Here is a 25,576-nt window from a genome sequence, read left to right as displayed (position 1 = left end):
CAGGAAGAGGCCGAACAGCACAGCGAGGGAGGAAGGGGCAAATGGCAGGAAGAGGCCGAACAGCTCAGCGAGGGAGGAAGGGGCAAACGGCAGCCCCCTGTGATTCTCTCTGTGCCTGGCCCGACCCTGGCGTACCTCGGAGAGCATGACGTACTGGCCCCGCCTGCCCAGCGTGATGCTCAGGAGGTCGTAGATGGCCGCAGCGTTCCGCAAGCTCAGCCTCCGGTCTTCCTCCTGCTCCGGCGCGCGGCTCAGCACCACGTCCCGAGTCGCCTGTGGGCAGCACAAGGTTTGATAAAGAGTGAGGACAGTGGGCGTGGAGGCGCCGGCCTGTAATCCCAGCACTCGAGAGGCTGAGACGGGACCACCACTGCAAGTCTGAGGCCGGCGTGAGCTACACAGCAAGACTCTATTTCAAAAACACTAAAATGAAGAGGACCAACCAAAGCTAAGCAGATGCCGTGTCTCAGGGTTCCCACCTACCCAGGCCACACAGGTGGCCGGCCACCAGGCCAGGTAGGTGTCTGTACTCCCAGAAGCAGCTTCTCCAAGGAAAGAAGCCCAGCAGCCTCGGCCCAGGTGGGCGAGGGCATACCTCGCGGGCTCAACATCCTGGAACTCAATTTGTGATCTGGTCGGATTTCAAAGCTCCAGCAACACCCTAGCATAGCGCTACAAGCATACACCTTTCATCGAGATGGGTCAGCTGATGATACGTAGCGTCTTCGCTCTGCTCCATCTCGTCCAAAATAACTCCTGCGTCCTCTGCAGTAGCTTAGTCTTCCCCATGCAGTCAGGATCATGTCTCGCACTGGGGCTGTGTCCTCCTTGGCCTCCTCTCATGTGGAAGAGGCCCTCAGCCTCTCTTTCACGTCACTGCCGCTGGTGGAAGTACAGACCAGCTGTCTTCTGGAATGTTCCTTCTGTGTTTGCAATTCTCCACAATCACAGCAAGAGCTTCAAGTACAGGCAGCCACCACCAGGCTGGGGGCTTCACTGCTCACGCAGAGGAAAGGGGCCCAGCCCTCACTCTCTGGTCCCACTTGCTGCCCTCCATCACTGGTGTTGGGCCCTAATCCTACCCTTGGACTCCACAGTGCTGTGCACTGCAGAGCTCCCAGACTTGCTGGATAGCTCTTAGGAGGGGAGGAGAGGGCAGGAGTGTGATGAGTTGGCAGGTCGAGCAATTCAGAGGGCGCACCTGTCGCCAGGCCAGAGCACCCCGCAGGAAGGGGGACCTCCTCTGCTGTGGTCTGTGGCATGTTCGCTATCTCCTGCCCGTGCCATGCCCCGATGGGAGGAGAGACTGAGAGCAGAGGAGCAGGTGATGGGGCCACGTGGGGATGCACAGCACAGAGAGAAGTGACAGGGCAGAGAGGGCCTATGGGGACAGTGCCACAATTGTGGCAAAACCCAGCCTCTGGTTGCTCAAGGGTCTCAAGTGAGCCGCAGACTCTGAGGGCTGTGTGGGCTCTGGCAGAGGTGGGCTCCAGCAGAGGCACCCGGCACCCTTTCTTCTCTCCTCACCCCTCTCTCCTCTCCAGCACAGTGCTCGCTCTGTGACTACCTCTGCTTCACCACACAGACCTCCCTACTAAGGATAGAAGCGAAAGAGCCGCTGGGCCTGAGACCCAACTTTCATTCGCCAGAGCCGTGGGCCCCTCCAGCAGGCCCGCTCACAGCCTCACCCTACCCTCCCTTCTCTAGTCCGGCTGGGGAGACCCAAAGCCACAGCCTGCAGGCCATGGGTGGAACACGCAGAGCTGACATGCGCCCCCTAGGGGCATCCAGAAGCCAAGCAGCCTTCCTGCTTCCAGGAGGTGACTTATCCAGAGGGTACTTGAGGCAGGGGACCAGCTACCTGCCATGGACATGGATGGGCATGAGAAGGCCGCACCTAGGAGAAGGTCCTAGGGATGCCAGGAAATCACAAAGGCAGAGCACTGGAACCAGCCTGGCCCACAGGAGCTGGCCGGGGCTCCAGGGGGAAGGAGGACAGGGTAGGGAGGGGACCCACAAGCACACCTGAGAGGAAGAGAAGAAATCCTGAGGAGAGCTTGGCACCCCCAGGTGGGACCCTCCCCACTCCTCCCACTCCAGCAACACTGGGAGGGACCACCAAGCAGGAGGGAGGGGATGCGTGGGAAACTCAGGGAAACCCAGGAGGGGGCGGGATGCCTGCCGGAGGGGAGCCTGACCTACAACTTCACAGGATGAGGCTAGGATGGAAGGGCAGAGCCAAGGGGTCTGCAAAGGCAGGGCTGGGAAGCCTGGCTGGGCCTCCTCCTGTGCTATCAGCCGTGTTAGGGACAGGGACAGCAAGTATTATCTTGTCACCACTGCCCTGGGGATAAAGTTCCAGCTCCTTTCCGAGGCCACTGCTCTCTCTGGCCACCAAGACTTGAATTTGGTCATGCTGGGTTCCGTCTGTCTACCTGGGTGCCTTTCACCAGCACACACCCAGGCCCCGTACATCCCTGTGGCATGAACCACCCTTGAGACATGGCCCTGCCAGCTGCATGCTTCAAACCCTCGCACAGCCTCCTGCTAAGAACTTCACTAGTCCATCGCTACAGACTAAGTGATGCCCAGAGAGAAAGACTCTGGGCTGGGGTGAAATCTGCCCTGCCCACCCCATCACCCCACACTGCTCCTGGCTGTCCTCTGGGGACCACCCTGCCCACTTGGCACAGGTGCGGCTTTGCGTAAGGACTGAGGACCCCCAAGAATGTGCTTTCTCTGCTATCTGCCCCTGGGGAGCTGGTCATCAGGAGGAAGATTTACATCTGTGGTCGTCTCTTCCATTCCCACTCTTCTGACCTAATTAATGCCTAGCTCTGAAAGTCCACCCCTCCCTCATGCTCAGGTACCTTCAGTGGCCTGGCCTCTTACAGCCCATCTCTGGGGTGGATGGGGTGGGGAGAGCAGATTTCACCTTAGCCCAGAGTCTTTCTCTCTGGGCATCACTTAGTCAGAGCAGGGGGCTCACACGTGGAGGGGCTCCCAGTCCCTCCTCTACAAGCCCCAGCTGGCCCCTCCCTGCCTTCCTTTGAGACACCCGACACATGGCTCCCCAGGCTTCCAGCAGCAGCCTCCAGAGCCGGTCTCAGCCACTTCCTTTTCCTTCTCCATTTCCAGAGCCTCAGGTTCCTGCTTTCCCTAAGAAAGCCTCAGCTCAAGTGCAGTGACAACTCCACCTGGCGCCTTAAAGTAAGATGCTGCTGCTCCTGAGCAGCCTCTCCACCTCGCTCCTGGCACCAGGCTGCTGGCAGAACACCCTCCCCAGGTTTCTCCCTGCCTCTGCCTAGTGTTCGCTGCTATCACCTCCACTTTTACCCCCAGGCAGGAGCCAGGCCACTGTTCCTCTGACCTTCTGCAGGGACTTCTGCAGCGTCTCCTGAAAGCTTTCACCCTAAGCTTCTGTGGTTCAGAGGAGAAGCCAAGAAACAATTTCCAACCCCCCCATCACCCCGCAGTGCAGCGCTGCCAGCAGTGTGACCAGCATTGCACAGCGAGAACTGCAGAAGCAGGATTATGTTGTCCTTTAGAGACAAGTGCCACCCTTGGGCATGGTCACAGCTCCCTCCCCTCAGCTGTGATAAGCAGGTGCCGGGCCCAGGGGTCAGTGCTCGGAGCATGCCAGTCTGGGATGCCTGCTGTCTCACGCACCCTCTTCCCCATGCTACTTGCTCTGAGAGACACTACCACCCCTAGACAGGTAAGGTGGGGACCAGGGGCAAATGAGGCCCCGCCCTCTCCTCAGAGCCTGCTGGGAACAAAGCGTCTTTCCTTTCACCAACGAATGGCCTCCTCTGATTTGGTCCAGGGTGAGTAAGTGATCCCAAGTGCCTAGACTGATGAGGCCATAACTGCAGAACCCACTCTGCTCTATAGACAAGTATCCGTGAGGCAAGCAGGGCTACGCCCACCACCCCGGGGAAGGCACAGAGAGCGGGGCAGGCATATGCTGGCAGCTGCCTGGAGCCCAACGTGCACAGAGCCCAACCTCACAGAGGGACACACATGAACACCAAACCTCTCCTCATGGGTGAGGACACTGAGCCCTGAAGCCGGACGGCCTCCCACAGGGCCCCAAAGAGCCAGGCGAGCCTGACGCCAGCACCAGCATGCAGCCTGCTGCTTGCCTGTGCCCCAGCTGCCTCCCGGCTCCTTGGCTCACCCCTTCTGCCCTGGCCGGCTGCAGGCCTGGTTCCCACCCTTCCTGGCTGCAGGGCTCGGCCGGCACTGACTACTAATGGTGCCCAGTGCTTTGCTCCTCTTATCCCCAGCCCTGCACCAAACAGGTCAGCCTGAAAAGAAGGAAAGGGGGCATTTCCTAGCAGGCATCGTGCCATTCTCAGTCTGGTCTGCTGCTACCCAGCTGGAACGTGGGGAGTCTAAGCAAGGTCTGTGTGTGTAGGCGGGGTAAGGCGGATCAATGCGCAGATGGGGTCGAGGCGAGGTTAGAACTGATGTGCTCCCACATCAGCGCAGCTCGCGTGCCTCCAGGAAAGTGCTCCACAGCCTCACCCATGCCTCAGAGGCTCTAGGCAGCTCTGCTTAACAAACACCAAAGCGAGACCCAGGCCAGGCCTGCCAGCCAGGCCTTGGGTGCTGCTTCTCCGCAAAGGGCAGACTCCGGCCCTGTTCAGCCGTCTCAGGGGCTGCCTCTCCACCTGCCAGGCTGCTGCCTGACACCCAGCGATCACCCCGGAAAGGAGGCCCCACAGCAGCTGTGCGCAGAGCCGCCCCTCCCCAAGGGTGCCGCTGCGGGCTCTGTTCCTGCTATGGGCCTTGCTGGCAGACACACTCGCCTCCTGTGCTAGAGCCAAGTGCGCAGAGCCAAGCAGCTCCACGCTGGCACTGTGCTGGCACAGTCCCTGCCAGCTGGTGACAGGCTCCCCCCCTTCTACAGCACCAAGGGTCTGAGCTGCGGTACCGTTAGCCCTGTGTCACCAGCTCCACCTTTGGCAGAGCGGGGTTGTCAGGATAGACCAGAAACTGCAAGCCGGAATAATGCCTCTATCTGCTGAGTCCCAGATGAAAGCAAGCCCAGGAAATCCTTTAAATAAAGCAAAATAACACGTAGGCTATGGTGGTGCCTGCCTATAATCCCAGCACTGTGGAGGCTGAGACAGGAAGATCACAACCTGGGCCCAACCTGGGTAGTTTAACAACTTATAGAGAGATTCTGTCTTTTTTTTTTTTAAAGGAAAGAAAAAAAATGGCTGGAGATGTAGGTAGGGCAAAGGCTCTGGATTCAACTCCTAGTATCATAAAAATAAATGAAATCAAGTCAACCAAAAAACTGAATGGCATCCTCAATCTCCCAACCAGCTAGAACCTAAATGTTTTGAAAATGATTGAGCCTTCTTAACCATTTTACAGATGAGAAAATCAAGGCCCAGGGACATAAGGAGGTTGACCAGGCCATACAAGTTGTGAATGACAAATTTAAGATTCAAGTATCCAGATGCCCATCATAGGACATGGTGCAGAGTCTGCTAGTCTGCAGACCCCAGTCCCAGAAACACTCCCTTCAGCCCACCTTCACTCTACGCCACACCTCTGCATGCTTCCCAAGCACCCAACACCAGCAGCAATTCCTTCCCTGCTGCAGCAAGGGCCCAAGGATCCAATTTGCTTTAGCATTTATTTTAAGCCCTGGGATCAGTATTTTGGAAGTGACGAAGATTCCTCTAGCTCCTGGCTGCCTGGCTGTCAGAAAATCAGGCTGGCTTGCTATACAGTCTTTTCAGAAACTAGACTACATTTGAGGTACGCACGTTGGGGTACTTCTTTCTGATTCAGAGCCCAGGATTTCTTCCACGGCCCTCAGCACTAGGAGCATACTGGGGACAAAGGCTGTTCATCACCGCTATCTACGGGGCTGGGCATGAACTTGCAGGGTCAGCTGCTGGAATAAGATTGTGTGGGTGAACAGTGGGAGGGTGGATGGACAGATGAATGGACGAGCTGGTGGGGGGGTAGGTGGATGGATGGATGCACGGAGGAGTGGGTGGATGGACTATGGAGATTATATATATATATATATTTACTTATTTGATACAGGGTCTCCCTGTGCAGCTCGGACTCACAGTGATCCTCCCATCTCAGCTTCCCCAGCGCTGGGATCATAGGCCTGTGCCACCAAGCCTGGTTTTGGTGATCAGCATGGCATTTGGTTCCAGGGACTGAACCTGGGTCCTTGCCCTGGTCAGACAGGTGCATACACCACTGAGCTATCTCCCTACCCCCCAACTACCTATTTTAAAATGATCTTTTAGCCACAAAGACTCAAAACTAAGTCCAACACATAAATCTTCCATCGGTTTCCACAGCCTTTGCATTCCCATGAAGGTATTAACGATTCCTGTTTATCCCTTAAAAAACAAGGCCTCCCTCATTCATAGTGACCATACAGTGTAACAAAAGCCACACCCAAGGCCTTAGCCCCACACCCAGACCCTGCCAGCCAGCCTGAGCTCCAAGCTGAAAATTAGGAAGCCCACCAACGGTTCGTGGAACCACTTGGCCATCCTGGAGGCAAAGGCCACGGGATTACGGGCGGGCTCTGCAGGCGTCACCTTTACTGCAGCACGAGAAGGAGAATCCAGGCAGGGCTGGGGCTGCCGACTGCTGCTCTATGGACCTCTCGAGCCCGTCATCTGCAGCCAGGCTCTGCCAGCACCAAGGTGGGAGGAGGAAATGGGACATGGTGGCCAGCTTGAGGGTGTGTGGAGTGTGGGGGTTCAGTGGACCGGGAGGGCAGGAGCAGGGAGGGGAACTGGACTCGCGGAGCCCAGCCCTAGTCCTCAGGCTGATTAGAAGCGACTGAAGGGTGTCTGGGATGTAAAAAGAAGAAAGAAGACTGGAGGAATCTGGGCGCCAAGAGGCCAGATTTGGCCTGGAGGCCAAAGTCCTCTACAAGGAGACACTAAAGCTAAGCCCACTACACATGTCCTCCCCACATGGCAGCCAGCCCATGTGCCTGCTCTCGCGACCACGTGTGAACTGCAGGCCTCCTGCCCTGATGCTGCTGCAGGGACTCTCCAGGGTTCCGGCCCTCGCACCATTGCACCAGGTCCTGGGCGCGCCTGCCACACCTCCTACTACAAAGCGGGAGTCACTGCTTGGAGGGGAGGCCACACACAAGAACACTCCCACTGTAGCAACAGGCTACTCTCTGTTCTGAGGTTAGGGGCAGCTTGAGCACTGGAGTGGGCGGGCGTGGGGACCACGATGGGAAAGGCACCTGAAGGATGGCTTTGTCCCTCATCCAACAGAGGCCTCCAAAACGGCTCAGGGAGACTGAGCACAGCCTCAGCCCCTACTGAGGAGAAAAACAGGAGCTGCTCAGACTCCCTAACTACGACTGTGGCCCTTTCACGGACGTGGAAAGTGGGAACTGAAGCAGGTGGTGAGGTGCAGAGGCAAGCCTGGAGCTCAGCCTCCACAGCTGGTGTGCTTCAAGGGCATGGAAGGAGTGAGTGTGGCCGGCATCGGGACCATAGGGCTTGTTAGCGTGTGGCCTTGCCCAAGATGGGCACTTGTGCTGGACCTTACTAGTCTCATCTGTGGGATGGGAACAGATGGAGCCCGGAGTGGGGCGCATGCCTGGAGTCCCAGCACTCTGCAGACCGTGGCAGGATTGCCAGGAGTTCAAGGGTAGCCTGGGCTATATGGCAAGACATTGTTTCAAAAAATAACAAGAAAGATGGGACCACATTGGCATTAAAAGAAACTATACCACCTGTGGTGACTGTGGGCCATAAACAACTAAAACCTGGTCTTTCCATAGGGTTCAACATAACATCTACCTATGTGAGGTGGCCGGCTGGGCCCCTGGCAGAGAAGGGACCTCAGAAATGGTCCACTGCACCCCACAGCACAGGAAGGCGACACCATGCCATGATACGTCCAGCTGGCACCTGAGCTCCAATTACCCAAGTCCTAAATCCGCAAACCCCCAGACCTGCAGGGGACCAGGCTGGCTGAGGACACAGCCTCTGCACCCCGGGCCAAGCATCCTCCTCTCTACTGCCGGGAGCCCTGAGGAGTCAGCAGCAGTGTTCCCACCACAGTTCTCTAAATAAGCCCTGACATCACCCAGATGCCCAAGCCACCATCCCAGATGTCCAGGAACACTCCCAGACACCTTTTCAAAACAGCACTCATTTCCGGTTGTCCAGGCATCCAGCCCAAGGGCCATGACCCCGCAACCTCACTCCTCAGATGCACAGGCTCAGAAGAGTCATCTCACGCAGGTGGTCCCAGCTCACCAGCACTGATGGGCCCCTCAAGGGGAGATATGCACCTGACCCGGACATGCACCTCCACGCTGGGCTCCTCCAGCCCCCGCGGCTCCTCCCGCACCTGTCCGTCCTTTCTCGCTCTGCTTTCTGGATGAGCCAGCCACATCACATTCTCCTCGACAGAGCTTCCAAGCACTGCAGTGCCTTTGCCTTGCTCCCCTGCTCAGGGTGCAGCAAGCAGGTCTTGTGACAAAGTCCGCAGAGAACTTCACGGTGTGCTCCATCCAGCGCGCCTTCTCCTCTCTCCTGCCTCATTCAACAGTGTGCATGTACATGCTTTCCCATGTGCTCAAACAACGCCCTGGACACTGAGGTCATTATTAATTTAGGGCCACCTCCTTCACTAGCATGTAGGCTCGACAAGGACAGCCGCACCTCTGACATTTAAGCCAGGGTCAGGTACAAGGCACACAATCCGTAATTGTTACAGGAATGTACGAATTCCATCCACACTTACCTCTGGGGGTTACTTTCAAATTTTTTTGTTTTGTTTTGAGACAGGGACTCACTCTGTAGCCCAGGCTGACCTTGGACTCACAGGAATCTTCCCGCCTCAGCCTCCCAGTACAACACACTCACTGCTACATTATAGGTGTGCATCACCACACCTGCTGTCACCTCACAGGGAGGAAACTGAGGCTCAAAGGGATTGAATGAGTCGTCGCCAGCCCTTAGATAACAGGGTCAGAGCTGGAACCTGAACCTTAGCCTCCTGCTTTCAACGTGCATGTTCCTCGTACTCCCCACCTGCTGCTCTCACGCCTGGCACAGCACCCAACGCGGGGTACTGGACACGGACATTTCTCATAGGCCCCTGAATGCAGCCTGTGCAGCCACGCCATGGCCTGATGAGCCAGGCAAGCAGAGACAAGAACTTCGGCTCTGGGGCCTCCCCTGGGCAGAGCTCGCCCAGGACGAGGAGGCTGGGGCTCAGGCACAGGTGCAGGCACGCACAGGCGCCCCGGGCTTACCATGGACTCGCTGATGAGCAGCAGCAGGAGGGCCTCCTCGATGTTATCCTTCGGGCAGTAGAGACTGAAAGGCAAACACAGCCGGGCTCCAGTCCACCCGCAGCCGCAGCAGCAGCGCCTCTGGCCTGGTAAGGCGACCCACTCGTGCATAATTCACAGACATCACGGGCAGCTCCTTAGCAGGCCCTAAACCACAGTCTGAAAGGCCACAGATCCCCTGGGGAAAGAGGAGCCCTTCCTGCCCGGAGCAGCACGTGATGCTGCAGGGCAAGCGCAGAGAGCACCGCATAGGCTCTCGGTCTCTGCCAGCTGGCAACGGACCCCCAAGACCGGAGGCACCAACAGAAAGGGAAGCGCCAAACAGGCCTCTGGGCGCCTTGCGGGAGTCTCCCCCAGGCGCTCAGGAGACCTTCCTTCCCTGGTCCCTGGTCCCTGAGCCTGCCCAGCCAGAGTGCAGGGCAGCGAGCAGAGCGAGTGTGGGCAGAGTTCAGGAGCCACACACAGCGTGTGACAGACAGGTGCAGCAGGGTGTGTGCAGCAGGGCGGGCGGAACTCACTTGTCACCTTCGTAGAGGTTAGGCTTGCGCAGGGCCTGCGTGACGAAGGCACTGTCCTCCTTGCTCATGAACTCGGGCAGGGGGTGGGACAGGGGGCTCCAGTAGCATTCCTCGCTCAGCGAGTGCAACAGGACCCCTGCTAGGTGTGTGGCGGCCATCTGCAAGGGGAGGAATCAGCCACACACCTGAAACTGCCCCCAGCCAGCCCCTAGTGCAGCTAAGCCCGAGCTCCCCGGCGCTGCTCTGCAGGAGCCCAGGACTGAGGCGCCCAGCCCTTCCCATGGCTCTTCCTCCTCTGCTCTCCTAGATAACAGGTGCGTGCCCCCTCCCCATCCCTGAGTGCCCTGCAGGCCCATACAGAGGGGCGGGCACGACTCCGGCCCACAGGCACAGGCAGCTCCAGTACCGACTGAGAGCTGATCAGACATGCAGTATGCACAGTGGTTGTGGCTGTGACTGTGGATGAATGAAGGCCTACGAAGGTAGGGGACCAGCGCTTGCAAGGATCACAGACAAATCCCAGATGGAGCAACACCACCCCGCCGCGGCAGTTTTGCCCTTGGAAGGGTGGCATCAAGGCACCAGGGGGCCTGAGGATCCAGCCGGGGCCTCACGCTTGCAAGAGAGGCACCCAACACTGAGTCACATCCCTGGCCCAGTGGGAGATGTCACTCTGCCCCAAGGGAAGCTATTCTCCAAGTGGTGCATCCAGGCTGAGCAGAGAAGCATGCCTAGGGGGAGAAGCCATGTCGGCCAGAAGCAGGGAGGGTGGGCACTGCCTGGCACTGGGCACCCACTGCCACCCATGGCTTGGGGCCGCCTACTGTGACTTCCGTTGTCTCCCACAGACACTGGCCCCTGAATAAGCTGGGTACAGGACAGCCTGCAGCCACATTACCACTTTGAAGTTCTGCGTGGCTTTGGTCTCCACGGTCCGTAGAACCTCACGGAGCTCCCTCATGGCCTTCACGATATTCCTGGAGGGAGGGCAGCACAAGTGGGGTCATTATCGGCCCAAGTCCCACAAAGACACCCTTGGGCAGGCACAGCCACGGGGAAACCTGTGTCCTAGAGTTTTCTTTGTGTACTTCAATCATTAGGATGGTGGGGCCAGGGAGATGGCTCAGTAGTATAAGTGCTTCCCTGGCAAGTGCAAGGGCCTGAGTTTAATCCCCGGTTCCACCAAAAAAAAAAAAAAAAATCATTAGGACAGAAGGCCAAGGGGTAACCCCACAGCCCCAACACCAACAAGCAGAAAGGAGGGCGCTCCGCCTCTCTAAGGCCCCCAGCAGCAGGCTTCCAGATCACCCGCACAAGGACACCAAGGCTGACCCTTCAAACAGGTGCCACCTTGGCCCAAGAGTCTCGGGCTGGGCTGGGCTTCCCGGGTGGAGTCAGCGTCAGTTCCGTACGTCGTGCTGCATGAGCCCACACTGGAGTCCATCCTCACTGCCGGTCCGCCTCCAAGACTGGCCCAGTGAGAAGGCCACCCGGGGTTGTTCCTTCCCATCACCCTCCGGGCCTTGACGATTTCTGGGGTACTTCGTTACCCACAGGGAGAAACACACCTCCCACTGAGCCCCCTGTTCTTTCCACACACTTGCCTTGCACTTAAAACGGAGGTCACGTTCCGGGACAGCTCTGACCTTCACCCCCCCTCCCCCATGCACCCAGGCTCATCAAGCTCCAGGGCCAGGAGCCACGAAAGGACAAGCTCACAGAGCAGGTCCTGGGCCTGCGGTGGCGCCCCGGCTCAGACAAGAGGGCTAAGCACGTGCGAGCGACGGTATACCCAAAGCAGACCCATTTCCAGGGCTGTGAATGGAGGCCACATCCCTGGGCTAGGCCAGGTCACGACTTCCCCAAGCCAGCCCAGTGCTCCAAAGAGCCTGCAGGACAGGCAGCCCGCGGCTCCAGTGATGGCGCAGGCCCACCGCTAACGGGCCTGTGGCCCAGGGAAGCAGGGGCGCCTATTCTCTCCTCTGCAATGAGGGCTCCATCTAGCTCAGGTCTCCCGGCTTCTGCTGCATTCACTGTTCAGCTTTTCCACTAGTGGTGCGGGACAGACGGACCCAGTATTATTTTTTTTCTTTGTCTTTTGGCGGAACTGGGGATTGAACTCAGGCCCTTGTCAGGCAAGCGCTTATTCTACTGTATTATTATTATTGTTGTTGTTGTTGTTATTATTATTATTATTGGTACTACTACTACTAGTATTATTATGTGATTCTTTTATTTATACCTTCTTTCTGCCTCAGTAGGTTTCTCACTGGAAATCACAGGTTTGCTATGCTGGTTATTTTTCTACCAGCAGATATTAAGTAAGAGTATTTTTTTAAAAGTCTGTGGCTGAGCATGGCGGCAGAGACTTGTAATCCATCCCAGTTACTGAGGCTGAGGCAGGAGAATACCTAGTTTGAGGCCAGCCTGGGGAGCCCAGCAAGAACTTGTCTCAAGATAAAGACCAAGGGAGTGCGGATCCAGCGGTAGGGCTGTTGCCCAGTGCGCACACTGCCCTCCGTCCCACCCCAATGGCACCACCAAGAAAACAAGTTAGCACGGGGATCACTAGAGGGACACACTCACACTCTAGGAAAATGGCTCAGACTACAGGTCCTTAAATTACAGTCCTTAGACTAGCAGCATCAGAATTCCAGGAATTTGTGGAAGGAGACTTGTTGGAAATGCACTCTAGACCCACTGGGTCAGACATTCAGGTTGAGCCCAGCAAGCTGGGTCTTACTGAGTGGCCAGGGATTCCAACAGGCACTGAGTTTACGAACCACTGACTGACTCGGGGGATTGGCTGTACCCTTTAGCCCCCATCTGAGAAGCTGGGTTTCACAAGGGACCCCAGCCCCGGGGTCAGGCCCTACCTCTGTCTCCTGGAGCACGGGTGTCTAAGTGCCAGGCTCCTGCCGTCGGAAGCCCCCTCAGCCCCTCACAGCTGTCAGGAAGGTGGTGGGGAGATCCCAGCCATGCAGGCCTGTGGCAGAGGCTCACCCGGTGTTACTCCCCTTCCGCTTCTAGCCTGCATCCTAAGGGTCACATTCCTGATGAGTTAACTGGCATTATTTTGCAGGAAGTTCAGCCAGGTCCTGCTTCATGTCTGTCTGTCCCTGCCAGACTCAGCCTACAGGAAACCTAAGAACAGGAGTGCCTGGCAGAGCCAGGACAGGCGTGGGCCCCCAGAGAGCCACTCAGTCCCACTGAAGCCCCGGCTACAGGCGGCCACAGGCCAGGCCCTGTCAACCAGAGCATCTCCAGGACAGAGTTCACAGAAACGCAGACCCCAAGCACCAGGAAAGCAAGAGGAGGCAGGCGGCTTGCAGGACCTGGGGTGATTTTCCACTCTCCAGGCCACCTGCCAGCCCCCGCCCCAGTAGCCAGGCCAAGGCTGCCAGGATGCTGGAGCCAGCAGTGACCGCAGCCTCTCCTCCCACACCGCAGGGTCATCCTCTGGACTGCGTGTCAGCATCTCCTGGACCGGCGGCCGGGCCTCTCCTGGCTCTGGAAGGAATGCTGGTTCTGGGCCCCAGCTATACCTCGGAGGAATTTCTGTCATCTAAATAAACTCCCTGGAATTATTATTATTATATTTATTTATTTATTTATTTATTTTGCGGAACCGGGGATTGAACTCAGGTCCTTGCACTTGCAAATGCTTATTCCACTGAGCCATCTCCCCGCCCCACCCCCTGGAATTATTTAGCAAAACAAATCATCACCCTTGGACATGCTGCAAGTAAATCCCGATCTTTATTGAATGTCCCCAAGGGAAAGCCCACTCGGTTCCTGCAGCCAGGGCTGCACAGAGGAGGCTAAGGTGACTTTCACGCTCTTCTGCACTGTTGTGAATAACCCCTGCCTCAGTTTACCCCTCTGAGAGCCCAGGTGGGCTCCTTACATACCCAGATGGCCACCTGGGCTGGCAGGCTGGCTGCCCGGCAAGCGGCCAGCTTGAAAGATCTCTTTGTTCTTGTCTCTCCTGCTGACCTTTCTGAGCCAAGCTGCCCACTTTTAACAATATCCAGACAGGGCCTCAAGCAAACCCTGGCCCAGACACAGGGCACGTGAGGAGAAGCCGGGAAGCTGTGGATTCCAGCTAAAGTAAAGTTTGACTGACTCATCAGGAACAGAGAAAGAGAGAGAGAGAGAGAGAGAGAGAGAGAGAGAGAGAGAGAGAGAGAGACAGACAGACAGAGACAAAGAGAGACAGAGACAGATAAGACAGACAGATAGACAGACATAAAGACAGACAGCCAGACAAAGACAAAGAGAGAGACAGAGAGAGAGAGACAGACAGACAGAAAGCTAGAAAGACATACACAAACACACAGACAGATATAGACAAAGACAGAGAGACAAGGGGCAGAGGTGCAGTGACAGCTGGTCTTAGGGAGGCCTCCACTCAGGACACTGAAGCCCCTGGGGTCCCCTCGCCAGCAGCGGGCAGTGGAGCACATTTTCCAAAGCCCTTCGTCCTGTTCCGTCATCATCTTGTCTGACGAGGCAGGTGAGGCCATGACCGCAGCAGGAACGCACACGTGGCCCACAGCAGGCCCTCAGGAAATCAGCCCCACGCTGGGGCAGGGCTCCGTCGGGAGCACTTGCCCCGCACACACGAGGCCCTGGGTTCTTGAGGCCCCAGCACCATAAAAAATAAACGAATACCCTTTTTCCAACTGAGAAACTGAAGCCCAGGAAGGCACGCCCTTTTCTGGGCCATCGTTTGCTCAAGATGTAGGCAGCCAGGGCTCAGACTGCTGCTTTTAACCCTGAGAAACACAATGCCCACCTTACGCCTGGCGTGCTCACACTTTCGCTGGCCGCCGAACGCTGACTGCCCTATATTCATTTTGCTAGGTCTTTACAAAGTGCCACCTGCACACCAGGTGCTGGGCCAGCCCTGGTCCCACCCGGAAGTAGACACATTTAAGAGACTGACGGAGAATGAATGTCTCCCTGTGCCCTGCGTGTAGGGAGCCTGCAATCTGCTGCAACAGCCATGCTGCTGATTCCCCTGGTGCTCAGAAGTCTTATGCACACAGGAGGTGTTTCGGAAGCGTGCTTTAGAAGAGCTGGTTTGCTTCACAACGGACAATAAGAAACTGAATGAAACGGATGGCTGAATGGAACCTAAATAACAATGGTGCGTGTGACCATACCCGGGAGTCCCCATTTCAGGGCTGGCACTGTACACGACAGATTTCCGGTCAGGGACCCAAAAGAGCATGGCCAGCTGGCAGGTCTCAACAGCTGGAGGGCTGAGTCGGGAGACAAGGTCGGGTGAAGGTCAAATGGTTATCACGTCATTCAGGTCAGCCACAGACCCAAACCATCTGTTTCTAAAATGGAAACATCTCTCCCCTGAAGAGATGTCCCACACTTTCCAACTCATCACCTCCTGGCAAGGTGAAGCAGGGCTGTGTGAGCCTGCACACATGCACTCACACACTCACACACACACACACACACACACACACACACAGAGCCTGGTCCTGCAGCACTCCATTAGGAAACGCTGTGTGTACAAGTTGCTTTAGTAATCTGAATTTGTGTGTGTGTGTGTGTGTGTGTGTGAAACCGGGGATTGAACTCAGGCCCTTGCGCTTGCCAGGGAAGCGCTTTTTCTGCTGAGCCATCTTCCCGGCCCCAGAAAAAATTTTAAGACATAAAATATATAGCCTTGGTCAGTACACACCGTCCAAGCTCATCCCATCCCTGAGTAACGAACCAAGCGTAGGCAGAAGGAAGAGGAAACACCAATCCAGGGACAGACGGCTGCTTGCCCACGACGGGGGTGGGGGGAGGGTGGAGCTGGCGCACATTCAACTTTCCGGCAGATGCCCAGGTACTTGGTCCTGGTGAGGTCAGAGCAACTGATGGGGTCACCTGTCAGCTGCTCCATGGAGGGGGAGCAAGCTCCCTTCTGGAACCTCCCTACTGCCAAGAATCGGTCCAGCAGCCACTGCTGGGTCCCAACCCCCTGAACATGGCAGGAAGATGCCCCCTCCTGGTGGCACTGCCTGGTGCCAGGCTCCAACCAGAGTCCACGGCTGCCCTCTAGTGGCAGTGAGGAGAAGCGTGGGATCCAGGTTTCCCAGCCTTCCGGCTCCTGTCGTTTCCAGATAGTGCTTTTGGATCTGGTTCCATCAGCAAGGGGGCCCTCAGTCAGCCACAGAGCAAGGGGCAGGACTCATCTGGGGAGCTAACTGCTAAATCAGTAGGGCAGGCCCCAGAAAAAGTTAATGTCCCTCGATGCCCAGAAGGACATAGCCAGCACGGAGGTGGCCCGGGCTCCCTGGAGCTCGGAATCCTAGGGAAGCTGCACGGGTCAAGCACATTCCGCCACCACCACCGTCAAATCCTCCACGGGAGCCACAGCACTGCACTGCTTGTCGTGACTTCTTCCAGAGGCACGAGTTAAATGGGCTCCCCTCCCCCAGTTCTGGGGATAGAACATATGGCCTTTACTTGGTACTGACGAAAATCCCAGTCCTTTTTTATCTTAATGAGAAAGAACCCCAAAATTTCAATATTAGGAGAGTAATGGTAGTTAATATACTGCACATTGTTATCTTTAAATTAGTTACTCAGTAGTACAAGATATCGGCCTTTAATTGTCCAAACAATATTTGCACCAGCCTTTCTTTTCAACGAATAAGAGAAATTAGTAGCGTATCTGCCTTAGCGATCGTGTGCGTAACTGTCTCGCCTCCTCCCCCTTTTCCTCCATTCCCCCTTCCCAGCTTCTCTTCCCATTTCACAACGTCTGTTGTGAATTTGGGATCATATCTACTCTTCCAGCTTCTCACAGTAGGGAGACAGTACGACGCCTGCACAGGAGCATCGGGCTCACTTCCCTCGTGAAGGTGGCCTCTAGCCTCACTCACAGCTGTCCAAGCCTGCAGTCGCCCTTCGTTGTAGCTGAGTGATACTCCCCTGCATGAAAAGGCACTAGCGAGGCCAAGTGGGACCTCCAACCCAAATCAACACAGATCGGGACTGCATCTCCACACGTCGTCCACCAGTGACAGCAGAGCCAAACCCGGGCGTGCCCTCAGCCCTCACCGCCCGCAAGTGCAGTTCATCATGTCCGCTGTCCCCCTCCACTGCTGCACCTCTCTGTGGAAGCCTCTGGGGTCGCCAGTAGGCGCCAAGTGTCTGAAGGTTTGAACCGCTCCCCTCAGGCAGTGAGTCCCATCTCAGGGAGAAGGCGCCATTAGCACCTTTTTTTTTTTTTTTTTTTGGCAGAACTGGGGATTGAACTCAGGCCCTTGTGCTTCCCAGGGAAACACTTATTCTACTGAGCCATCTCCCCAGCCCCCACCTCCTCCTTCTTCATTAAAGTTTCTCTCTTCACTCTGGGCAGGCTTCAATTCACACTTCAGATCCTTCCTAGGTCCAGGGAATCTACCTCCTTCTTTCCTGTCTTGCTCACATTTTTATATTCCAGCGTCTGGACAGCAACTCTCCGAAACACTTCCTCTGCTGGTTACCACGCTGCCATCTTAGTGTTTCCTCTTTTATTTATTATTTATTTTGAGACAGGGTCTAAGTTGCCAAAGTCAGACTCAGACTTGGGATCTTCCTGCCTCAACCTCCTAGAGTGCTGGGATTACAGGCATGCACTGTCTGTATCCTGCTAAGGTAGGGTTTTTTAAACTAGGGACTGCTTCCCCTCCCTCCCCTGCAGGGTACCTGCAAAGTCTGGTGACACTTCTGGGTTGTCACCCTGGGGGTAGGTGCTCCTGGCATCTATTGGGTGAAGGCTAGAGATGTTGCTAAAACCTCCAACGGCTAGGACAGCCCCAAAACGCAGAGTGCTCAGGCTGAGAAACCCTGGGCTAAGAAAACTTAGTTTGTAACCAATACAAACCACAAATGTTCAATCCTTGGGACTGCAAAAAAAATAATAATAAAATTAATAATAATAATAAATAAATAAATAAATTTGGGCTAGGGAGATTGCTCAGTAGAATAAGCGCTTGCCTGGCAAGTACAAGGTCCTGAGTTCAATCCCTGGTACCGCAAAAATAAATAAATAAAATAAAAATAAATAAATAAACAAACCACAAATGCATAAGAAAAATATTGGAGGGCCAGGGAGATAAGATAGCTCAGTGGCACAAGCACCTGCCTGGCAAGCTCAAGGTCCCGAGTTTGATCCTTGGTAAAAAAAAAAAAAAAAAAAAAAAAAAAAATTGGGATTGATGATACCCCTAGGAAGATTTAACTCTGACCCAAGAGCAACACTATGCGATTACCACAGCTCCTTGAGGCAGACCCGACTCACAGGGCTGGCTGTGTAGTGAGCAAGGCCTTGGTGGGGGCTCTGTGGACAGGGTCAGGTCAGTGCCTGGCTCACTGGATCCACTTCCTTTTTTCAGTAAAGACTGCTCCACTTCCTGCTTCGTGGGATTACAGGACAAGGCATCAGCCTTCTGCCTGGCACAAAGCAAGCATGTAGCAAACACAAGCCATGCTTACGAGGAAAGGTTCTAAGAAATTGTGTGCAGCCAGGCCAGGCAGAGGGCCGCAACCCCTGCTGCAGACACCGCGGTCCCACTCTCAGGACCACCTCTGAGCTGGACTGGGTCACAGAGAACAAACAGAGGGGCTTCCTTACTGCCACGTGGCCTGGGACTTTAGACGTCTGGGCTGTGTGGAAAGAAATGACTATTAATTTCCACTCCTCTTCATGTTCTGTGGTTAGGGTGGGTGGGGTGGAGCCAGTATCTTGGCTCTAAAGACTGAAATTTGTGCCTCAGCAGGAAACAGGACAAAGGGAGGGTGCAGTAACAGGAAGAGAAATGAAACTGAAATCTCTTGGGCTTTCTGAGGAGGCGTCCACGCTCGGCTGATGGCGCTGCCCAGCACTGGCAACCTGCAGTGTGTGCGCGCACACACACACGTGTGTGTGTGTGTGTGCACGTGTGCAAGCATGCTCACCGCTTCTCCCAGGGCCTGAGGGTACAGAATACAGATGGGAGGGGCTGCCTACAGGGAGACAGCCATCTGCTGAGAACGATGACTTTGGTCACGGAAGAGCAAAAGAGGTCACGCGCTGAGGCTCTTTTCACAGACGGCACCACAGCAGGGCCTGTCCTCTGCACACCCCGCAGGCCAGCCAGGCTACCTTTCCCCACCCAACCTAGCAAGGGCTTGGGTTTCTAGGCCTCTCGGACCTGCAGCTGGAACCCCACTGGACGGGCGTGGCCAGTGACTGGGCCTCTTCAGGCCCCCACAGCGCCCTCCCTCACTGCAGCCTGGCTGCTCCTGACACCCACATTAGTCTCAAGATCCCTCCAGGAAATGCTGTGTGGGGAAGAGGTACAGGTGGAGGGGGTCAACAGCAGCACCTCCAGCGGCTGGGTTCCATCCGCTCCTCTCCCAGCCCACACTTTGCCACAAACACAAGCACCTTCCCACAGGGCTGGGAGCCATGCTGCGGGGCAGAGCAGGAGCTCACAGCCTCCAGCTCCCAGGCCGTCCTGACTTCTTCCAGGTGGTGAGGGCACCCAGCCGACCCTGAGACTTCCAGACTTTTTTGTATCTTCCATCAGAAGTGGGACGGACACAGAGCATGGGCTCACCCAGGGGAAACGGCAGTGTTGAGCTGTGCACGCCAAGGGTGGAACAGGGTCTTAGAAGCCTCCCGCGGAGGGCAGTGGCTCCTGGTGGCTCTGCGTGCCAGCTCCTGAAGCTGACAACCCCGCATGTAGAGTCCCGGCTCTGCCCAGCACAAGTCACATCTGTCATCTAACCCTCACTTCCCACCTGCAAAGCGGAGCAGGCGCACCACGGCCACTGACTGCAGAGGGCTGCGGGGAGATGGATGCATCCAAGCAAAGTGCTTAACAAGCGCCGGGTGCAAACTTCGCACCTGATAAGGTGCACGAGTTATTAGAGGGGCTACTCGTTAAATGATGACCAGAGAAAGAACCTTGAAATCGGAGCAGTCCCCACAATAAGGTCCACTCTGCAGGACTTCCATCCAGAACCCAGCCTGCCCTCTGTGCCTGTGAGGATCTTGGGAGGGAGCTCCCCCCAGCTCTGAGTGCTGGGGTTCCAAACCGCTTTCTGTACAGGACAAATAAAGACAGCAAACCCTACAGGGTTAGCCCTTTGGTCTCAAGTGCCACCACTCAACTCCGGTGAGACAGTTACCGGAGGGCTCGAGTGCAGGGGTATCGGACCCCACACTTCTGCAGGCAGGGCACAGAGAGCAGCATCAGCACTGCCTGGAGCCCACATGCACCCCAGAGCTCCGAGATAGCAGGAGAGGGGCTCTGTAGCCTGGGCACAGCAGCAAGGGCGATGGCGCTGCCTCAGGGATAGACACAGGCGGCCTGCTGCTGGGCACTACCTCCAAGGCTGATGCCCAGCAACCGGAACAGGCCAGGCAGCAGCTGTGGAAGTGGGCGGAGCAGCCGCGCCTCTGGGTACCCCATGCATTACTGGGGCTCCTCTACAGTCAGCCAACTCAGGGACGATCCTCCCTGGCATCCCAGCCTAGCACTTAGGAGGCCACAAAAGACAAACAGAAGGTATAACGTTCCTATCTGGCCCTGCAGCCTGTCCAGCTGCTGACTGCACAAAACCTAAGTGATGACAATGCCGGCTCTGGTCCTCTGGGCGGGTGAGACGTCTATTGCGTGCCCGACCTGGTGCTTGCCCAGGACAATCTTCACTTCCACTTCCCAGATGAGGAATAAAGCGGTTCTGAGAGCCTGGAGGACTTTCCCAGGGCCCAACAGTCTGGTGGCAATGTTGGGACTCACTTCTGGGATGGCTCCTGAGCTGCACGTCCCACCCTCGTGCTCTGCCCGGGGGAGGAGACAGAAAAGTGGTGGCCTGCTCTGGGCTGGATCACGCCACCTTCACCACCAGGAAGACAGCACCCCTCCTGCCCCTCAACAGCACCAACAGAAAGGAAAGGAAAGGGAGGAGAGAAAGAAGGGGGAAACAGGCTCCCCCAGGCCCACACCATGGGCTGGCAACAGCCATCTCGGCCACTTGTGCCTCCCGCTCAGGGCCCTACTAAGCGACTCTGTCAGTTCCGGGCAAGGATTCCACTTCCTGCTCTTCCGGGCGGTTGAGGAGCTAAGCTCAGAGGCTTCAGACACTCAAGGGAATGGAGCTGTGATGCCGCAGGGGTGCCCACCCACAGGATGCTGAGCACCGGATTCCAGTCAGATGCCTCTCAGAGGCACAGAACACCCATGTCCTCCGCCCCTAGGTGATGGCTCTGCACCTAACAGAGTCCAGGAAATCGCACTACCTCCACCTCGCCTAGCAATCTGCTGTCTCCTGTACCAGGCCCCTGTAGCATAGTCAGACACCTCCAACCTGCTGTCCCAACATCATGCTTAACGGCCACAGACCCTCTGCTGCAGACTCCAGTTATGCTAGCACCCATGGCCACCAGCAACCTCCTCTACCCGTCCAATCCTCAGGGAGTGCGGGCTGAGGACCCAGCTCAGGCCTGGCTTTCCCATTGCAAGTCCCGGGCATGGGCTCGGCCACCTCCCATCCACCCCACAGGGGGCAACCTCGCAGGGAAGCGAGAGGAGCAGTGAGTGAGCCAGGGAGCCAAGGGGGGCTACGGGCAGCGTGCACCTCGATGCCAGCTTTTGTTTTAATAAAACAAATACAGGGCTAGTGAGATGGCTCAGTGGTCTAAAGCACTTACTTAGAACAAGCTTAGCAAAGCACATGGACCGTGGTTCAATCCCCCAGCACCACATGCCAGCCAGCCCCGCCCCCTGGTGGGCTGAGCTGGCCACACACACACACACACACACACACAAATAAAGAAAAAAAATTTTTTTTAAATAAAAAATAAAATTCAGGAGGGAAAACATTAAAAAAAAAAAATACAACTGCCTGTCTACACACAGAAAAACATGAAAGACGCACACCAAAATGTAAACAGTCAATTCCCTGAGCACAGCATCTGCAAATCTTGCTCTGGAGGAGGCCAGGCAGGGCACGAAGCTCGTGGCCACTGTGCCTGCCCTTTGGTCGCTCCTGTGTGATGGGACCTCTGCCAGGGCCCACACAGGGCAGCACGGTCAGAGAGGGCACTGAAGCGCGCTCGCTGCCAGCTGCTGATCCTGACCCTGTCCTGTCACAGCCCAGTCACCTAGGAATTCGGCAACTGCTGCTCAGGTGCTGTGAGCTGCTCTATCCCATCCCGACTCAGAAGGAGCTGGGGGAGCTCTGAGTGACACCAACTCAGACAAATCTGTGGGCACCGAGGGGACCTGCTGCTCTTGACGAAGGGCCAGTCTTGCAGGACCTGCGCTAATGCTGCTAGACGTCAGCACCAAGCTGGACTACGGCTCTCCTGGCTGGAGTTCTGGCAAATCGGTTGTGGGTGGGAAGAACACACAACCTCGGTCACAGATGTGGTCTGTCTGGGTTAGGAATACACTGCAGAAGAAAACTAAGTATGTTTCCTCGGCCCAAACACATATCACGTGCAAGAATCATCTATTCAAAAACAGGTAGTAAATGAAAAAAGAATGGACCAGTGAAATTTAACAAAGTGAATCCTAATGAACATGATGTACGGGCTTCAGAGACTTCCAGGTGTCAGCGATGTCACCCAGGTTTCAGTGATGTCACCTTGGGACTCCTTGCCCAGGAGGAGACACCTGCCTGGTGCCCAGCGCCCTGCAGGGCAGCTAACAGGCGAGCCAGGGCTGGCACATCACGAACACCCCTCCTGCAGGGTGGGCTGCACCCAGCACAGGTGAACCCCTCCTCTATGCGCTGAAGGGTTGCTAGCCAGAAGAAGAAAGGCGCTGAGGGGGCCCTAACTCTCTGCTGCAGAGACGGGCCAGAACCTCCACTCCGCCTGTGTACGGGTGCTGCTGTCAGCAGACAGGGCTGCTTGGAGCCACCTGGCTGCCCGCTGACTCAGCAGTGCCCCAGGAGCCCAATGCCAGCCACCGGCGTTCCACTCACAGGGGACCTTGCTTTACCTAGCAATGACAACTGAGGCAGTGTTTTGGACGCCATGTCCTGGGGCTCAGGCAGGTGAGTGCTTCCAGGGTCCCCCAAACAATGCACAGGAAAGTGATCTTCCTACGCCCGCATCCACAGCAGCACATCCTCCTGCTCACGACTGGCATGCGAGAACCAGCCTCCCCAACCTGCACCTTCCCACACCCGATGAGAGGGGACACCGAGAGCAAGCACCTGCCAGCCAGCCCCATGCCCTGCTCACTCTGCATGTCACCCAACCCCGGCCGCCATGTGCCCCAGGACAGCCACGCTGGGCACCGAGGAGATGCCCACCGGGCACACGCGCCTTCCCAGTGCACACCGGTTTTATTGCCCTGGCAGCTCCCCAGGCTCGGCCCGCACATGACACCTGGCCCCATGGGACGCAAGCCAGCCCACGGGTCCCCTGGGAGCCCTCGGAGACCCGGGCTGCTCGGCTGCCGGCCACCTACCCCTTCTTCAGGTTCTTCACGTAGGCGCTCTGGAGGGCGGCTTCCAGGAAGTAGGTGAGCTCATAGTCAGCCTGGTGGGAGCCTTTCAGGTGCCTCGAGGTGCTGTTGTTTGTGGTCTGAGAAGGGGAGCAGACAGGGAGGTGCTATCTCAAGGGCTGGGGGGAGAGCCTCGCCAGAGGAGCTGGCCCCACTGCCGCCAGCACAGGCAAACCTCAACCCGACTCACTTTAATTTAAACTACATCTACACCTGGGAAGCTGAATTAGGAGGCTCACAAGTTTCAGTCCAACCTGGCCCACTGAGTGACTCAGAAAGACAAAAAATTAGAAAGAACTTGGGATGTAGCTCAACGTGAAGGCCCTGGGCTCAATCCCTGGTGCCACAAAAAGTAAAAATAAATGTTTCTAAAGCTCTCTGTCCCCAGCCAAACACTTACAGCCCCTTGTCTAGCGAGATTTACTCAACAATCCCAGAGCTTTACATTCATTAGCTCATTCCATCTTTAGAGCAACCCTGCCAGGTCAGAACTGTCACTCCCGTTTCACAGGTGGGGACACTGAGGCACCGTCACTCAGCCCCCAGCAGCTACACCGTGTGGGCGTGCCCTCCTCGCCCCACAGCACCCCGGCCCATGCCTGCAGGGAGAGGTCACTTCACCCTGGCCTAGCCCCTCTGCTCGCAAATCTCATCTCCTTTGGGGCAGGGACTAAGTCCCCTGAGTGCCAGTTGTGCTGTCCATACCCCCTAGATGGGAAAGAGGGAGAGGAGAACCTTCCAGAACAGCCTCCCAGGCCTCAATGAAAGCTTACCACAGCCCTCCAAGGCTGAGTTCTGCCTGCCTTGTATTGAGGAAAAAGCAGGCTGAGAACACAAATGGTGTGGGCCTGGACCTGGAACTCCGGCCAGCCAGTGACAGACTGCAGGCTCCTTCCACCTCCTGGCTCAGACGTCCCATGCACAAGGAGTGCCAGCCCTCTGCCAGGCCCCTCACCGTCCTGGCCATGCAGGAACTGCTCAGAAACAGCCCCTCCAGGAAGAGCTAGGAACAGCCAATCGCAATACCCTCAATTCATTTAGAAGTCCGAAGTCCTGGCTCCCAGCTCTCTTAAGTTTCTTTCAAACCATAAACAATTCAAATGGAAAGTGTCCCTAAGACACTGAAGTCTAGGAGTGACCCAAGGGACCAAGGTCAAGGTCGCTTAGAGGCCAGGTCCCCAAGCCACTCTGCAGGGGACAGCACTCTAATTGTGGATGTGGAATCACTTCTGCTTTCCTTCTGAAATCCCACCAGGCAGAGGGACTCCAGAGCAGAGGCCCTTGGCAGGCGGAGGACAGGTGGCAGCCTCCAGAAACACTTCAGGGTGTCATGGGTGAGGGTCCGTGCACGCGTGTGTGCTGCTGCTGTCCTGTGGTAAAGGCCAGGGGTGCTGTTAACACCCCACTCTCTGGGGTGCAGCCCCACAGCAAAGACCAATCTGAAGTCGAGAACTGCGGCGTTTGGGGAAGGGACAGACCTAAGGGCCCAGCACCAACGCGGGCACTGGGCTTCTCCCCAGCGTGCCGCAGTCCACTGTCCCCTGGACCTGAAGTCCCTCAGTGCAGCACACTGCTGCACCCTTCAGGGGGCCAGCCCTAACCCTTGCAGCTAGACACCTTGCTGGCTAACACCTAATCTGTCTGACCAGGTATGAGAGCCACGGGGCCTGGCGTGCTTGCTGGTGTTACTAACTCATGAACTCCGTCGAGTTATTCAGAGCCTCTCTAAGCTTGACTCTGCTCACCTGCAAGTGGGAACAGCAGCAGCACCTACTTCATCAGCGGGAGGCCTAAGTTACAGAACGTAGGCGCGGCCCTCAGAGCAAGGTCTGACATGAGGCCAGCACTCAACATGCTAGCAGTCTCTGCTGACTGCACCTAACTCTCTTCCCCTCAGGCAGAAGACTGAGTTCTACCCCAGCGAGCTCGGAGCAGGAGGAAGTGGTTACCACAGGCCCCACGGGCGGTGGGGGCCAGGGTCCTGCTGGGTAGTGCTCCGGCCACTTCTGAAAGGCCTGGAAAACATGCCCCAGGGCAACACACCTGGGGACACCCTCCAGCAGGGAAGGAGGTCTAATGCTGCAAGGAGCCTGAAGCCAGCCTGTGAAGGACAGTGTGGTGCACAGATGATCTGCCCTCTCTACACCACAGCTCCTGAAGAGACACCCCCCCCCCCACACACACACAGAGGTGTGTGAGGCATGAACACATGAACACGCACACATAGG

The 25,576-nt window shown here is 56.4% G+C and overlaps 1 protein-coding gene across 1 annotated transcript in view; it reads right to left on the bottom strand.

Annotated features, from left to right (window-relative positions):
- The window catches only part of Ttc7a (tetratricopeptide repeat domain 7A), a 99,529-nt gene that overhangs the window by 53,447 nt on the left and 20,506 nt on the right, over positions 1-25,576 (bottom strand). Inside the window, exons 4-8 of the mRNA XM_023711188.1 lie at positions 23,313-23,428; positions 10,742-10,820; positions 9,844-10,001; positions 9,287-9,350; positions 136-273 (exon numbers count right to left, since the gene is read on the bottom strand). Of these exons, the coding sequence (XP_023566956.1) occupies positions 136-273; positions 9,287-9,350; positions 9,844-10,001; positions 10,742-10,820; positions 23,313-23,428 (555 nt within the window). The remainder of the gene's footprint in view (positions 1-135; positions 274-9,286; positions 9,351-9,843; positions 10,002-10,741; positions 10,821-23,312; positions 23,429-25,576) is intronic.

The sequence above is a fragment of the Octodon degus genome, unplaced genomic scaffold (genome assembly GCF_000260255.1).
Source record: "Octodon degus isolate 3935 unplaced genomic scaffold, OctDeg1.0 scaffold00020, whole genome shotgun sequence".
NCBI lineage: Eukaryota > Metazoa > Chordata > Mammalia > Rodentia > Octodontidae > Octodon > Octodon degus.
This window is presented reverse-complemented; position numbering and strand designations above follow the sequence as displayed.